The sequence below is a fragment of the Echeneis naucrates genome, chromosome 5, assembly GCF_900963305.1.
Source record: "Echeneis naucrates chromosome 5, fEcheNa1.1, whole genome shotgun sequence".
NCBI lineage: Eukaryota > Metazoa > Chordata > Actinopteri > Carangiformes > Echeneidae > Echeneis > Echeneis naucrates.
Window position 1 is genome coordinate 12,641,477 of NC_042515.1, and position 15,855 is coordinate 12,657,331.

Genomic DNA, 15,855 nt, shown 5'->3' on the forward strand with positions numbered 1-15,855 from the left:
CGTGAAGATGGAAACTGGCTGAGTGGTGGCTCAATTTCTGCAATAAAAACAGCCATCAAACTTTAAAGTCAGGTGCTGCCAACAGCATTTCTGTTGTGAATTAACAATCATATATTACAGTAGGTCTTACAAAGAGATGAGGACCCAGGGTCCATTAGGTCTCTGGACAATGTAAATATAAGAATATAAACCCTCAGATAGCTGTGGTAATGTGTTGACCTTCCGCAGGTGCAGGCACAGACTCGGTCCTGTCCGTACACCAGCAGCATGATGAAGTTGTGGAGAGCATTCATGTCCGGCAGCAACACGGAGACACCGACCGGTCCTCCTCTCTCAATCAGGTAAAAACGACTTTAATGCGCCGGTTCACCGGCTTTCAGCGAAATGAAACCGGACAGCCACCCAGTCCTTCCCCCGGCGTGGTGGGTTTAATCCGGGAAGGCCGGGCCGAGGAGCGGGCACAGGTCCCGGTCAGCCCGTGGTAACCGTCTGCGCCTTAACGACCCGCTTGTTTTTATTATTGTTCTGTTTTTAAAATGTCACAGATCAAGTTCAAATAAACACAGAGTCCATTTTACAAAAATGCGTGTCCTTACACATTTTAACCATGCTTCACCTAGATGAGCTTTATTTCGCTTTTCTGTCTAAACAACATGGTTTTAATTAAATATATTTAGCCGAAACTTGATATTAATTTGATTACATATTTTAAAGGAATCAAATTGCTGTTCACGATAAGAAGAAGGTCCAGTTCAGTCGATCTTTTTGTATTTCTACGCTGTTTGATTGAATCACTGTTGTTGAATGAAGCACATGTCAGAACAAAGGAAGAGTCACTGCATGTTTCTTAGAGATGTTTCTCTCTTTAGTGAATTCATATGTACATACAGAAAATTCAGGCACTCTCAGCTGAGCTTGCTGTTTGCAATTTTGCGATTATTACAATGCTTCAATTCTTTAACATTAACAAAGGAAAAAAAATACTATGCACTGAAAGATAACAGATCCACTTTTAAATATGAATCAACACATTATATTGGAAATACATTGGAGGACACCCTCTGAGAGGTCTAGATTTGGTTATTTAGTATTAGCCCACCCACTTGAATTTAATCCTAACTAATCTACAACACGCAGTCTCCAAAACACACATTCATTTCAAATAATTCTCTTCCTTATCTGACCCCAAATAAAATAAAATTTTAAAAAATAATGACATTGTCCAGCCATCAGAAATAAAAATCTGACATAGGCTGAATGCTGAAAATTAATTACAATACATCTTCTAGAGAAAATCAAACCAAAAACAGCAACAAAAAAACAAAACCAAATAAAATCCAGCATCAATATGCTGTACTCAACAACAACAAAAAAAAAATCTGATCTTTAAAGCAGTTGTTTGACTGTGGCTGTGGGAGTTATGGCTCTCCCTGAGGAGACATGGCTGAGTGATTTCATGGAACTGGGATGGAGGGGGGACCTTGGCCTGACCTTGCTCCGATGGAGTAAAGGCAGAGCGAGAGCAGCGAGTCCGTCCTCTGCATAGAGGGAAAACCCAGCATCACCAATATGTCCAACAGCAGCCATTCGTCAGGTCTTGACCCAAAACTGAGTGTGTGCGTGTGTGTGGGCACAATATGTGCATGTACTGTGTTACAGATAACTGAGGAGCCAGGAGTGTGTGTCCATGTCCTATTGTTTGGTTGTTTGTGATCTGGGTCTGTTTATTGCAGTTTTCTATTGTGCATCAGTAGAAGCAAACAGTGTGAAGAAAAGGCCTGTTGCTCTTCTCCTCAAACTCTTGTAGGAGCTCATCGATTTCATTCTCCATGTCATCAGTGTGCTGGATCTGCAGGGGTGGAGGAGGATGCAAATTAAACAGCCTGCTCAAAACGCAAACACACAGCTAATTAGCACTAGTGAACTAAAATCAGAAATATAGAAATATATCTGATCACATTATGTACATCGAGACCATTTAATGTGATACTGCCTGAAACTATAGATGTACATAATTTTAGAATGAAACCCCTTAATACCTACACGCTTGTCATTTAATAACTAAGCTTTTTATGGCCACTTCATTCCCCCTTAAGTGTGCCTGTACAGTAATATTTGGAGAAAACCTTTGTAGGAGACACTCACACATTGACAGAGTTCACAGATAAGGAAGGCGCCCAGCGTGGCTTCCTCGTGGTTGTCCTGAATGTCTACATTGATGACATGTACAGGCTGTAAAGTCTCCTGCTCTCTTGAGTTAAGATCTGTGGAGCAACAACAGATGAGACAGTGTTGGAGTACAGGCTTGAACTGCACACAAAAAAAGGTGTTTCAAACAATGCAGCAACTTAGTGCTTTGTTGCTTACGTGGAAAATAAACAGCGAGAAATGCATACAGTTAATTATACTTAAATAGACATTTATTATGAAAAGTCTCACCCTCCAGCACTTGGTCATACACTCTCTCTTCACAGGTGATCACTAGGTCAAACTTGTCCTTGCAGTTTTGAAAGCGCTCTGGCTTTGATTTGATGCGTTTGTTTCTGTCCAGCATGTGCAGGATGCCGTTTTGTGTGTATCTGAGCAGCAGGAAGGTCAAGGAAAACAGCAGGAGAAACATTTCAAGGTATCACAAAACATGTCATGTTATCAGAAGTAGGCTTTAAACAGCCAGTAAAACTGTGTGAGTGTAGGGTACATTTTTTCTGAATAAGACTGTAAATTTGGCGTGTACAAGTGGGGTTATACCTCAGAAAACATATTTGAATGTCATTAATTGTTGCATTAGTTGAACTGCAGCACCCTCTAGTGGGCAATGAGTTGTTGGTGGTCATCAACAGAAGAGATAATATCAGGCCACTGCCAGTACTGCTGGGAAAAACTGACTGCAAATGATCAGTTCAATCAAGTTTTAATATTAGCGCTAACATGATACTAATAGAGACATTTATTTTCCTTACAAAGATGCTCTATGTATCCACTACATGGCCTCCCTACTAGGGTGGCTTGCCTATAAATTATGTAGATGTGAATGCTTTTCTACACACTGTCTATTCATAATGCAGTAATTATTGCAGCTGCTAGTTTACAATTTTGTAGCAAGTTACCTTTTACAAGACTTTGCAGAAACCCAACTATGAAATAAATGAATAAATACAGATTTGACCTTTCAGCACACTGTTTAGCAAAATTTACACCTGCAATACAGCAATTATGCAAATTGTACAATAGTAAGTTGAAATCTGGTGAAGTAGTTTTGTCCTACTTTTAGGCCTCGATTTTGAAAAAGCTGTTTCACACCAGAATGACTTGAAATGGTGAGACCTGTCACACAATTTCGTCTTTGTTTTTTTAAGCGAATTGTTTTGTTAAAAAAATAAAAACAAACATATTTTTTGATTCACTAAAGACTACCAATGGAGCAGGCATAAAACACCTTATTGATAGTCTTGTACTGATAAATATTTTGAATGGTGACAGTTAAGACCACTAGCTAGGACTTACTCAGAGAGTAATAAGTACAAAAGGTTTTGATGAGCCTTTGAGACAGTTTAGGCATTCCTCATAAAAGTGCAGCAGTTATGTGCTACACATGACTATCTGCAATTTGTATTCTATAATGTATCACATAATTTTTGTGACATTCAAGATTTGGGTTTTCTTGATGTGGTGGTAATAGCAACTTTTGTGAATAAGAACAGGTGATTGCTTTTGGTCAGCTTTAACTTACCTTGGGGGACTACAGTCAATAATATAAATACAGAACTGCCATTGTGAAACCTTTAAAGTGTATATCGTGACAAAGAGAAAAGCTAAAATATATTAAAAATATGAAAAATTGAGGGGAACAGTGGTGGCAAAAAGACCCACACCAATTCAATCTAGCTGGTCTGAGAAAAACCTTTATGATCTTCACCAAATTACACTTACTGTTGCACAGCTCTTGTACTGTGAGGTGCTGCTCCAGCATTTTAGAGGTTTCATATATAAAAAAAAAAAAGAGCATAGAATTAACCTGTCAACCATTTGATAAAACCTCCACTTGATTTACCCGTCTGTTTTCACCATTCTGCTGAGTCCTTCCAACACCAAGATGTACATAGCCCACATTCACTTATCTGGCTTCTGTCGTGTGTGTGTGAATGAATAAGGAAAAAGTGAGTCAGAAGGGGATACAGTTCCTTGTCCTTGCGGACCAAGTCGTTGTACATCTGTTCATATGTCGTTTTGAAGTCATACACATTAGGCTTATCCGGGGCAGGACCGGGTAACTTGACATGAGACCCTGTCCCAAATGAACGTACATCAAATCCACGTTTACTGCAAAGAGAGAACAACAGATTCAATTACATAACCTTTCCTGGAATTGGCATACAAGAAAAAAAACAAGAAACAAAAAAAACAAACAGAATGCATTCATCAACATTGTTCTATGTCAGCAGTGGTTCCTATAAAGATGTAAGACCTAAGAAGAATGAGTAAGCAGCACTGAGGCTGTTGTACGTCTGGTTGTATTTAGACAGTACTAAACAGTAGCTCTCCTGTGCTGGACTCAGACAAAACCCTGTAGAGGTGGAAAAGAATTAGTTTTTTTTATTTTGGCTGATCACGTCGATGACGGTGTCATCACAAAGCCCCTTGGGCTGTGGGGCATTTTATCCTACTTCTGACTCCTGCCTGTTGTTCCTAGTCCGGCCCTGTTTAGTAGATGTCCAATTAGATCTGAAAAGCTATATGTAAATGAGATCAATCGTTCAATCATACAAAAAGCACAAATTTTGGTTTAAAAAAAAAAAGGCTAGATAAAGTGTTGTGTTGTGCAGCTGCAGTTCCGCCCTTCCGGATTAGTTCCTACATGGGGGCGCTCTTGTCAACATGTGGGAGAAGTGGGGGCCACTGCCTAACAACTTGGGCCGGTAATTTTGAAAACCCTAAAATCTCTTTGACATCGATCTGTCTTGACTTTTGACTGGAGGCGGCAGAAAAAGGTCAACCGTAGTGAAGAGCGGCGTTAGCAGCCCTGTGACTCCGGAGCGGCTGTCACAGCAGCCGGCCCATTGTTAACGCGCTGAGGCCCGACGGACTATCTGTCACCCTGTCGGCTTGGGAGGAAAAAACAGGCTCGATACTCGGCACAGACTCGGTTCAGACTCGGTTCACTCGGCGGTGGTTCCCTGTGTGTCCTCCTCCCGGTGGCTCGTCTTTACCTGAGGATATTGTGCGCTTCCATACTGCGGTTCTGGTTGCTCGAGCACACAACCGCTACACGAAGCGGGTGGCTCGGCATCGCGACTCTCCGGCTGAAACTACCCGACACAAGCTGCTAGGAACTAACACGGGAAGTTAGTTTGATCCCTGTGAGAAAAGGACCACGACAGAGACCCTGCGTTTAACCAAATAACTGGGCGTTTCGACAACGATTACTGTGCGACGTGTTGGTCCCGTTTTGAAGCAGGAAGTTAAAATGGCGGAACCCTGTGACTTGAACTCGGCTTTATCCGGTGATGTCACCGGAGGGCGGGGCTTCATCCTCCACAGAGAAACTGAAGAATCGTTCAAATAACACTTCCACTTTTTGATTTTCCACACTTTACAGACATTTTTTTAATTTTCCTTATAACTCATCTGCTCATTTTATTGGCAGGTTCTCAGGTTTTTGAAACTTATATGATAACATCCAGCCAAACACACCAAAATATAACAATTTCATCTACCACATGCTCATGAACATTTGCACATTACTGCACTATTGTCCCATATTGCACTGCAAATATTTCTAATATTTAAAAAAAAAATAAATCCTTTTTTATTTATTTTTATTATTATTATTATAGTCAAATTCGTAGTATGTTCACACATACCTGGCAATAAAACTATTTCTGATTCTGATACTTCACCTGGGTTACCTGTGCGGTGTGTACGAAATTGCTTCGTGTGCTTCATGTTGTGTTCACAAGGAAATCTTTTTAATCCTTTGAGAGCCAAATATCTTATTCATTAACAATATTTAATTTTTCCATACCAGCTTTAATTGTTGGGGAATTACAGCAATCTTTGGGAAATGCATTTGTTAACTCATTAATATGACACTGGTTCAAAATCATATCAAATCATCAACTCCATACCTGTGGTATACTTTTAGAGCAAGAATGGTGAAATAACATCCTGCATGTTATGTACCATGGTGGTGGGTTACATACAAATTCAGCCATTGTGTGTCAAACCTAATAACACAAGTAAATATTGACATTTGCTGGCAAAACCTGAGTGAACTACAATTTCCATCTTGCAGTTATATGTCTCTGCCAACCACTTACGATGCAGAAATTATGGCCACAACCTCCTCTTTCTGAGTTAAAACAATGAAGAAATGCATATGCAGAACATGATAATGACATATGATGACATAGTAATACATTTTGCTCGAGGTTTTGATATATCACATTTACAAGACCATAAGGTTATCCTTGACTTTTGACCTCTAAAATCAGGTCATCCTTCAGTCCAGGCGATGATTGTAACAAACCGGACAGATGGACAGACATAGTGACATCACCACTGGCTGTTGACACAGCAGAGGCATGAAAATGCTAAATACCAAACTCCTGTGTGCCGTCTAAGTGAATCCATTTGTTAAAGTGGAGTACTAGATAAGGATAAATAATGCACACGCCACATTTTGTGACATAATTAGACCCTTACTGGGTTAGTCCTAATATTTATTTGTTTACCTTTTAAGATAGTGATTTAGCTATGAGTCATACATGAATGAGTCACTCTTTAATTTTCTTGATGGACATTTAAGTGTTTTTTTTTTTTTTTTTTTTTTTTTTTTTTTGCTTTTACGTCCTTTCACTAAAACCTCTCTACATACCAGTATTATGATCACCTACTGGCTATCACCCTGTGGCATTCTGATCATAAATCATGATACCTTTTTTTTTCAATCTAGCTATCCATAAATATATTATTCATATTAAAATAAAAGAAGGTAAGTGTTGGGATGAATCACCACTTTCTGTTTTGTGATTGCCCTGCAAGGATTTTTGTTTACAAGTGTTTTAAATTCCTGCATGTGTGATTCTTGTAAAATGGCCAAGGGCGGATAGTTAACATGCACACACACTCAGTCACACAAGGAGAAAAATAACAACAGCTGTAATGTATTAGAAATGACCTTATGGTTCTTTATTCACCAACAGCTGGACAAAAAGGCATTCTAACTCATCTTAACTTTGGCACAGTATTTAGAGATTGTACACCAGATTGTATTGCCCTTCACAAAATGGTACAAATACATAGTGTATGCAGACCTAAAAGCAAAACAAGATGGTGATTTTGTGAAATGGAAAATTATACTAAAGTAAAGTTTATTTTTCTGTGAACCAGTAAGGACAGGGCCAGTCTGGACTTCCAGGGTGCACATGTAGCAAAACTGCTATTTTTAAAGCAGTCAAAGTCATTTCATTAATTGTATTGCTGTATAAATTCTGCCAGCACACATTGACAGACTCAGTAATAGACAATCTTAAACAAAAACATAACACAGTAAACTACTTTATTGACTTAATGTATGTTTTCAGTACTTTTGGTTCAGTGCATCCTCAAGGAGGTTGACAAGGCATGTTCTTTGCAGAGCCATGATAAATTGTGCTTCAATCCAGTAATAACAGAATGTATATATCATATTATGTAGCTGATTGAAAAATTATTATGGACAATGAGTTAAATGTATGACATCCTATTTATTTAGCAGTGCATCAGTGACGTGAGTGAGTGCGGTAGGAGTATGTGTGCTGTGTGGTGGGGCTCATGATGTTTTCTGTGATATATGCCACCAGCAAGCAAATGATGACCAGCATCACACAAATAGCCCCCCCCACTGTTGTCATGGCAATCACAATGTCTTGCATCCCAGAGGGTGGAAGAGTAAACTCTACACAGTCCTGCTGGTCTGCTCTCTGAGCCGGATCAGAGCGGGCCAGGGAGCGCAGGCAGAGTCGGTATGGGATGTTCTCATGCAGCTCTGTCAGGAGAAAGTCCCTGCAGCCGGATCCAAGATGGACACCAGCACACTCAAACTGAGTATAGCTTCCATTCCACCAGCAGCTTAACTCGTAGCCTCCACGTCTGTGTCGTCGGTCCCCTGAAACAGTGTGCGAGCCCAGAGTTTCCTCTCTTGTTAAATTTGTCCCTCTGCCCCTCTGACCCGCTGCAGTCCCTTCTGTCTTTACAGCTCGGCCGGATGCCATGGATCCACCCTCCTGGGTCCACTGTAACAGTACGCTGCCATTGACAAGAATGTTAGCCATCAGATTCCTGAAAGACACCACTCTCCTGCAGTCCCCCTTATGACACTTATACCCAAACAGCGTGTCCCGAAAACACAGCTGCCCCCCAATGCCACCTTCAATCACTCGGTAGGCACACAGTGGTGACACCCCTTCTTCTGGGCTCCAGCCTGCTGCCCTGCCAGACCCTTCAGATATCACAGTATTAATATTGCCACTGCTGGTGTTACTAGAGAAGCTATTCGCGTGGCCTGTTACTGCTTCAAGCTTTGGTGATGGCCTACTTTTATGGCTGTGGCTGCCACTGATGTTCGTCAGTGTTAGCCGGTCTTGGAGTGTCCCCACGTTATTCCTGCCTGCGGATGCGGATGTTGGTGGTGATGATGGTGATGATGATGATGCTGAGCTGCTGCGATGGGATCCGCTGGACCCGGCTGTCTGGTGTAATGTGCAGAGCAGGAGTGCCGATAAGGCGAGCAGGGATGGTCGTTGGTGGTTTGTCATCTCACTCCCTCTTTATTTTCTCTCACAGTGGATCAGACTGGCGATGGAACAGGGCCATAGGATCAGCTCAGCCTCAGAGCACTCGACGAAATCCGCGTGATAGTGCGTCCATGGGCGAGAGAGGCGGCTGTTCATCTACGACAGAAATAACATTCAGCCCATCATGCGTCCGTGCAGCCAGTGACAGATCCGATGGTGACCTTGTGGGGTGACGTCACGAAAGGACAAGGTGATGAAGTGTCCCAACTCACAGGCATTCATGAAAAGCACTTACTTGTTTCGGTGGGACACCAGGAGCCGGCTAACGTGCCATCGGATCGTCTTTCTTCTTCCTGCTCGCTTTGACGTAAACGGCTTTGATGCCCGCTGTGTGAGAGTGCACGTGGAGGCGCGCGCGCCGCGGAGGGCTTGGGAGCGTGGGAGCGTGCACACCATTATTTTTTGTAGTTACACACAGTTGCACACAGTTACACACACAGCCGTGAGTCATCGTCCCACACAGCGCTTTGGGCGTCTGTCAGTGTGTCACACCTCAGCCGCTCACCTGCACGTCTCTCACATCCAGATGAGAGCTGCAAACACCCACAGCAGCTGTGGAGGGAAAACAAAGAAATCGTCGGTTTTAACATCATGCTGGCCTAACATTGTTCATAAACCTGCGGTATTAATGTCTTCTATTCTGTTTTTAAATCTAAAATGAGGACTGCACAGTTCACATTGATTCTTTGGCAATTTTGCAGTGTATATTCTTATATTATGTAGTTTGGTTGCACTGGTTGGTTGCAATTTACAGTTAATACGCATATCCTTTTATGTGAACTGTAATTTGGTTGTTTCTTACAAAAATCCAAAAACAATTTGAAGCCCTTTATTCTGTAGTCATGTGCTACAACAGTTTTGTTACAAAACACAGATTTTATCCTGGTTTAAATTCACTTGAGTACATTTGTTTGGGGTTTACCATAAATTACTAGTAAATATTTAGCTACATAAACACATTTGGTTGTGCATTAGTTAGTCTTATTTCTTGAGGTAAAAGGACAATGATGTTAATAAATCTCCAAACAATTATCACAATCATATGTTCTTTATTTAAGATCAGCTTCTGGTGATCATACTTTGTTACAATTACAATCACTCTAAAAAAGGAAAATCCATTTATGGTAACTCAGTAAATATAATATTGATACATAATCAATATGCATCATTGGTCTCCACAGTACCTTTAATTAAGAAGTGCTTAGGTGAGATTATTCCAAACAATAATTGCCTAACCCCAAGTGAGAAACTTGGCAACCCAGCAAACAATGAATCTCAAGGGAGAGTGAATGGCTGACTAATAAGAATGGCTGGCTCAGCACCTTCTGTTCCTCAAAGGTGAAGTTGGATAATTGCTTAAATCTGTTTGATCAGTAGTTTTTGTCTATTTGACTCTCTGACACTATATGTTTATATTTAGCAAAGCCAGCAACGGGACAGCAACAAGATGAACTGAAAAATAATTGAGACACCAAGGAAAACTCCCAGGTTAAATTACTGCCCCGTCACAATGTGCAGTTTCATAGCAGAATGAAATGACAATTGGAATAAATTATTTAATGTCAACAGATGAAAAGTTGAACAGAACAAACGTCGGCAATAAGCTAGTCGATGTGACTGAGACAGCAATACATTGGTTGGTGGTGCAGAAAGCAAATGTGGAAAATGCCAGCCTTTGCATGCGCAGTGAATAAATCACCATATCAAACTAAATGGAACGTGGTCAGCAAAGATGAAACCTGCTGTGTGATGAACCTATTTGTTCTCACGTGTGTGCATCTATAAAATGTGAAGAGGAGCAGCAGCAGCAGTTATACAAATGAAGCGTTGAAGTATCTCTCCACTCTTGTACACGCGCTCTGTGCAAAGAAAAAGAAAAAAAAAATGGCACCATGCAGAAGATGATGCCATGTCAGAAGTCCTCACTGTTGACGCTATTTTGTTTGGGCTCTTGGTCTTTTCTGGCATACTTGGAAACATCTTGGTCATCCATGTGGTGAGACAATATAAAGTCTTATATCTGTACTTGTAGGCTCAATGTTCTTGGAGATTTGTTCTCAGTCTGTCTCGCTTTTACTCTCAGGTGTTTCAGTCAGCCAGTGAGAGTCCAGCTCGGAGCCTGCCTCCCTCTGACACCATTTTGGTTCACCTGTCACTGGCCAACTTGCTGACCTCTCTTTTCCGCACAGTGCCCATCTTTGTCTCAGACCTTGGTTTGAATGTGTCTTTGTCTCCTGCCTGGTGTCGAATCTTCATGCTGCTCTGGGTGTGGTGGCGAGCTGTAGGCTGCTGGGTGACTCTGGCACTTAGTGGCTTCCATTGCACTACCCTTAAACGACAGCATGTGAACTTCGGACCTCTGGCACAGCAGAAGGAGAGGCGACGTGTATGGATCATTTTGGGGGTGGTATGGATTGCCAACTTGGTGTTCTCTATTCCAGCTCTGGTTTACGCCACCCATGTTCACGGTAATGCAACTGTGGAGTTGATGGTGATCAGCTGCACAACTAGGCCTTTGCTGGGCTGCGTGTGGGAGTTCCCGTCTGAACAGCAGGGCTCAGCTTTTGCATCCACTTCACTGGCATTGAACGAGGTGCTGCCTCTGGTGCTGATGGTTTTCACTAATCTGGCCACACTTCATGCTCTGGCCAAACACATCAGAGCCGTCACCTCAGGAGGAGAGTCAGGGACAACTCATGGGGAGCTGGACAAGCATGTGTCAGGTGAACGAAAAGCAGCTCACGTCATCGTGTCACTGGTGTCGCTCTTCGTGGTCTGCTGGGCACTACAGGTTGCTGCAGTGACATACTACAACCATGATGGGGGACACCATGCTGAAGGGCTGCTGACTGTGTCCCATTTTTCTGCCTCTCTGTTTGTAGGATTCAGCCCTATGGTGGTGGCCCTAGGTCATGGCAAGCTGAGGAGGAGAATCACAAACATGATAGTGGGGTGGTCTAAAGTTCTTAAATGTCTCAGTGAGGACACTGAAAAGAAGAATAAATCCCCAAAGACTGAAGAAATGAAGGGAAAACAAACAAATTCCAATGCTCAAAAAGAGAGGCGAAGTGATGAAAATTGAGAAAAGGAAAGTAAAATGTGTGACTGTATGTGATATTTCTTTAAACTCTAAAAACTACAGAGAAGCACTGTTGCATCTCAATTTGAATGCTCTCCTTACAGCCTGGACAGAATTGTTGTCAAGTATTATTTCAGATTATTCTTGATTACCAACCACTCAATGAAACTGACTTGAGAAACAGTATGTCTTTGCTACTTTTTTGTTTCATTGCAGCTGAAATGTATTCTACTAATACTTATTGTATCTCTTGTGCGTAGGTTGGTTGTGTTTATCAATTTGGGTAAATTTTCATCAGCCAATATCAAATACAATATCTCATCAGGCCCCACATGCCTCTGTAGCGTTGGCTCAAAACCAAACCCAGTGCGTTCTGTCTCCAGTCTCCAATGCAGAAAAGTAAATATTCATTTCATGACTTTCCCATGCTTTATAATATGAAATTGTCAGAGCCTATGGCAATAAGAAATATTATTATGTAAAGGATATACTAAAAAAAAAAAAAATAGCTAGCAAAACAAAACAAACAAAGGTGCAGACCCCCATGTTGGTTGGTAAAGTACTGGGTACATGTTGCAATATCTAATTTTGATAGATTTTAATTTTATTTGGACCCTTTGCTTGGATTGTAAAATAGAGACATCACTTCAACATCAGCCAGCGATTACCCATTTGCATGGTTGAATTCAGTGGGCCACGAAGCACAAATCTTTGTTATCTGATTGACTTTCCAACAGTATTCATCTCTTTGTCACTTTGCCATTGAGTCCATCTTCCCTCACACACTCACACATGTAGTGCGATTTCCAGAAAAACATATGTTCACACCAATGCCCATGAACCTGCCTTAACTACTGAGAGATGATTAGCAGAACTGTGTGAGCTGCACCTCCTGGACTTCAGTGAACTGAAGCCAGCAGCTCTGTCAGTGAGAGAGCAGAGACTTCAAGAAAGCACGTAACCGCCTGTGTCCGACTGCCAGAACAAAAGGGGACATGGCAATGAAGATAATGTTGGCAAAACGGGCAATAACCAGAAGGAACTCAGCTGCGGAGCCGCGGTTATAGTTGTAATAGTTGACAGATATGATACTTGTTCCCCAGGATGCAATGAAGAGCATTATGAGACCAAGAATCACCTGGAAAGCACAAAAAGCAGAGAATTGGGGAAAATGTCACATTTCCTTTAGTTCAGTTTTCAGGTTTGCTGCACATTAACTTATTTAATACTCATCTACATGGCTTCAATGAGGTCTTCAAAAATCTAGACACTCTCTTCTTCCTCACCTTGGCTGCTCGCCGCTCAGCAGACACCCGTTTGATAACAGGTGCATCTCGCACCAAGCTGCGCGCCCTACCATGGGTGTAGAGTGTGTAAAGGGAGCCCAGGTTTGTGAAAGCCATCAAGAATATGGGGATTGACTCGTGGATCACCATGGATGTGGTGGCATAGGCCAGGCCACTGTAAGTAGAAGGGAAGTTCCACACACAGCCCAACAGGGGGCGTGTTGTGCTGCTGACCAGCATCAGAGTCTGACGGACGAAAAGAGAAGCAGGGAAAGACCATGAAAGGAAGAAACAGGAGCACAGACATAGTCATGCATTTACATTATATCAGCTAAAGTGCATCATTCTTAAGACAAGGTATTATGCTGCCCTGTTGCTTGTTTCCATGATGTATGAGCAATTTTGAGCATTTTCTGCATGACGTCTTAGGGGATAATTAACCGTTAAGGTCCCTCATTTAGCTAAACTGATTTACAGGGTTGGTAAACCAACAGTACTGTACTCCATGTATCCATTCTGACCCTGTTTGTTTTGGGGTTTCCATGTATTTGAGAGTGGGTCTCCTCAGCAGTTCAAAAATTTAAGGACCATACCATGTTTTTTTTTAATACTAAAAGAGTACCACTGCTTCTGTACAGTACAATTTTGCCTAAATAATTTCTGCAAACATAAACATGCAAAATGTTTTTTAGTTTTACAGTGTTGTTCGCAAAAGCGGATTATTCTTCAGGTTTATGTTAAATGACAGAATTTACAAACAGTGAATTCAAACTTGATGTTCACCATGATGTGTCCAAGCAGGTTAAAGAAGCCAGACAGATTCAAACATGACATAAATAAACAGAAACTAATGACTTCATGGAATAGGAAAAAAAACTAACAACAAAACTTGAGGATCTTTTACAAAATGATCACGTGCAGGCTAGTGTAAAGGCTAAATGATTGGTAATGAAATGGCTTTACATATACAAAACCACTGGAATCACCATACCTCTGTGGTGTTCACACCCCCATTAGTGGAAAATATATAGGCAGGAATAGAGTAAATAAAGTTGATCAGCCAAATAAGGACAAGACTCAGCAGTAGCTTCAAAATGCCCCGGGACCCGTTAAGGTACCCAATAGTGGGAGTCACCCGCCTCAAAGTCTGGAGGTGGAACGCACTGAGGAAAAGAGTTGACCACACATTGACTGATCGCAGCCACACCCACACACCCATCAGGAACTGACACCACTCTTTGGAGGAGTACAGCTGAAAAAGAAGGAGATGGCTGCAAGAAAATCTTGGAACATCAACAGCTCATGTAGTTTTGCAGTGACAAAACCTTCATGCTCTTTTTACAAACTAAAGTTCAGCTCGCTGTTAAAAACGTTAAAATTCTGAAAATACATTATATTACATACCTCGAGTCCCATGTCAGAAATAACAAGGAGTGTGTTCCTCATCACAGACACCAGAACGTTAGACAGTGCCATGTTGATGATAATCATATCTGAGTTACGACCTCCACTGTGGTCCGAAATCACACTCCTACCAATCACTCCGATCACGGTGGCGTTCCCAAGGATGCCCAGAACCACCAACATGATATAAAAAGCCATTTGTGTGGGGGACACGGAAACCCGTAGTCCCATACCCACAAGGTCTTCATCTTGCTCCTCTGGATTGCTCATTGTAGCCACAGATTTAACAACCTTATCTGTGAAGCAGTTTTAACAGCTGATACAAAATCATAGAGTCTGATTTCTCGTTAATTTTGATATAGGTTAGGTGAGCAAAACTCCAACATCCAACATGCTGCCAACATATTGAGCTCCAGTTAAATCCCCCACTGGCACTTTGATCTGCTTGAGCTTTGCAGGTGCAGTTATTTAAGACGCTCCTTCTTTGGGCCAATGGAAGAAGGTGATAAAAGTTGTGTCATCATGACAAAGAACTAACAGCGGGCCTGTCTATTTGCTGCATTCTGGTAAGACAACCCCTTTCAGGCCCCCAGAAAGCCACAAAACAACATTATGCCTCTTTATGCCTCAGGGAGCCTGTGGTACATGTCAATGAAACACAAGAGATTAATCAGCTTTCCTGAGTGCAATGTGCTTTCTTTGCCACCTAATTTGTTACACCATTATCCTGTGGGAAGGGGAGGCCTTTTTGTTTTCATCTACGTATGCCCTTGCATAGGTGTGGGCTTTAAACAAATTAATATCAAACTGATTTCACTTTTAAAACTATATTTGACTTCAACTCTTGAGCCAGAGATGGGGGCTGAAACCTTCCTATTATACGTATACATGCAAAAATTACAACAGACAAACTTCCATTTGTTACCACAAACCATTTGTTAAGGGTTGCCAGATTTATGAATCAAATTCACCAAAAAAATCTATATGTCATGATAGGCGCAAATCGATAAAAAAAAAAAAAAAAGTCTCATGAGAGGTTGGTGATTTTAAGGGTTAAAGTAAAAGCTATTCATTTATTTGAATTGAAAAAGATCACTAGATCCTTACTGCAGAAGTGTATGCATGAGAGCTTGTCATGCTCAAACTCATTTCTGTGCTAATGGAAATTAAAGATAATATCTTATCGGTTGAAGTAGTAACCAACATGTTAAGGAGAACTGTTTAAAATACAAATAAAAATACAATGACACTC

At 41.4% G+C, this 15,855-nt stretch overlaps 3 protein-coding genes across 3 annotated transcripts; 1 reads left to right on the forward strand and 2 right to left on the reverse strand.

Annotated features, from left to right (window-relative positions):
• Nucleotides 1-758: 758 nt before the first annotated feature.
• On the reverse strand, nucleotides 759-5,481 carry ssu72 (SSU72 homolog, RNA polymerase II CTD phosphatase). Its single transcript, XM_029501638.1, has 5 exons — nucleotides 5,208-5,481; nucleotides 4,177-4,320; nucleotides 2,440-2,579; nucleotides 2,146-2,264; nucleotides 759-1,849 (listed from the first exon to the last, which is right to left on the reverse strand). The coding sequence occupies exons 1-5, from the start codon at nucleotides 5,285-5,287 to the stop codon at nucleotides 1,748-1,750; spliced, it is 585 nt and encodes a 194-aa protein (XP_029357498.1). The 5' UTR covers nucleotides 5,288-5,481; the 3' UTR covers nucleotides 759-1,747.
• Nucleotides 5,482-10,743: 5,262 nt separating this feature from the next.
• ora4 (olfactory receptor class A related 4) lies at nucleotides 10,744-11,916 on the forward strand. The gene is made up of 2 exons (XM_029502993.1): nucleotides 10,744-10,830; nucleotides 10,918-11,916. The coding sequence occupies exons 1-2, from the start codon at nucleotides 10,744-10,746 to the stop codon at nucleotides 11,914-11,916; spliced, it is 1,086 nt and encodes a 361-aa protein (XP_029358853.1).
• A 922-nt stretch (nucleotides 11,917-12,838) lies between these two features.
• Nucleotides 12,839-14,876, reverse strand: ora3.1 (olfactory receptor class A related 3, tandem duplicate 1). Its single transcript, XM_029501646.1, has 4 exons — nucleotides 14,604-14,876; nucleotides 14,191-14,451; nucleotides 13,200-13,445; nucleotides 12,839-13,051 (listed from the first exon to the last, which is right to left on the reverse strand). Exons 1-4 carry the CDS (start codon nucleotides 14,871-14,873, stop codon nucleotides 12,839-12,841), a joined length of 990 nt encoding a protein of 329 aa, XP_029357506.1. The 5' UTR covers nucleotides 14,874-14,876.
• Nucleotides 14,877-15,855: the final 979 nt, after the last annotated feature.

Excerpts from the sequence above, each read along its gene's own strand:
- ssu72 (XM_029501638.1), bottom strand. The coding sequence starts at position 5,287 with ATGCCGAGCCACCCGCTTCGTGTAGCGGTTGTGTGCTCGAGCAACCAG. Across the intron at positions 4,321-5,207 it reads GAAGCGCACAATATCCTCAG|TAAACGTGGATTTGATGTAC; the intron begins GTAAAGACGAGC and ends CTCTCTTTGCAG. Across the intron at positions 1,850-2,145 it reads TCTGTGAACTCTGTCAATGT|ATCCAGCACACTGATGACAT; the intron begins GTGAGTGTCTCC and ends CCACCCCTGCAG.
- ora4 (XM_029502993.1), top strand. The coding sequence starts at position 10,744 with ATGTCAGAAGTCCTCACTGTTGACGCTATTTTGTTTGGGCTCTTGGTC. Across the intron at positions 10,831-10,917 it reads ACATCTTGGTCATCCATGTG|GTGTTTCAGTCAGCCAGTGA; the intron begins GTGAGACAATAT and ends TTTTACTCTCAG.
- ora3.1 (XM_029501646.1), bottom strand. The coding sequence starts at position 14,873 with ATGAGCAATCCAGAGGAGCAAGATGAAGACCTTGTGGGTATGGGACTA. Across the intron at positions 14,452-14,603 it reads TTTCTGACATGGGACTCGAG|CTGTACTCCTCCAAAGAGTG; the intron begins GTATGTAATATA and ends CTTCTTTTTCAG. Across the intron at positions 13,446-14,190 it reads GGGGTGTGAACACCACAGAG|ACTCTGATGCTGGTCAGCAG; the intron begins GTATGGTGATTC and ends TTCGTCCGTCAG.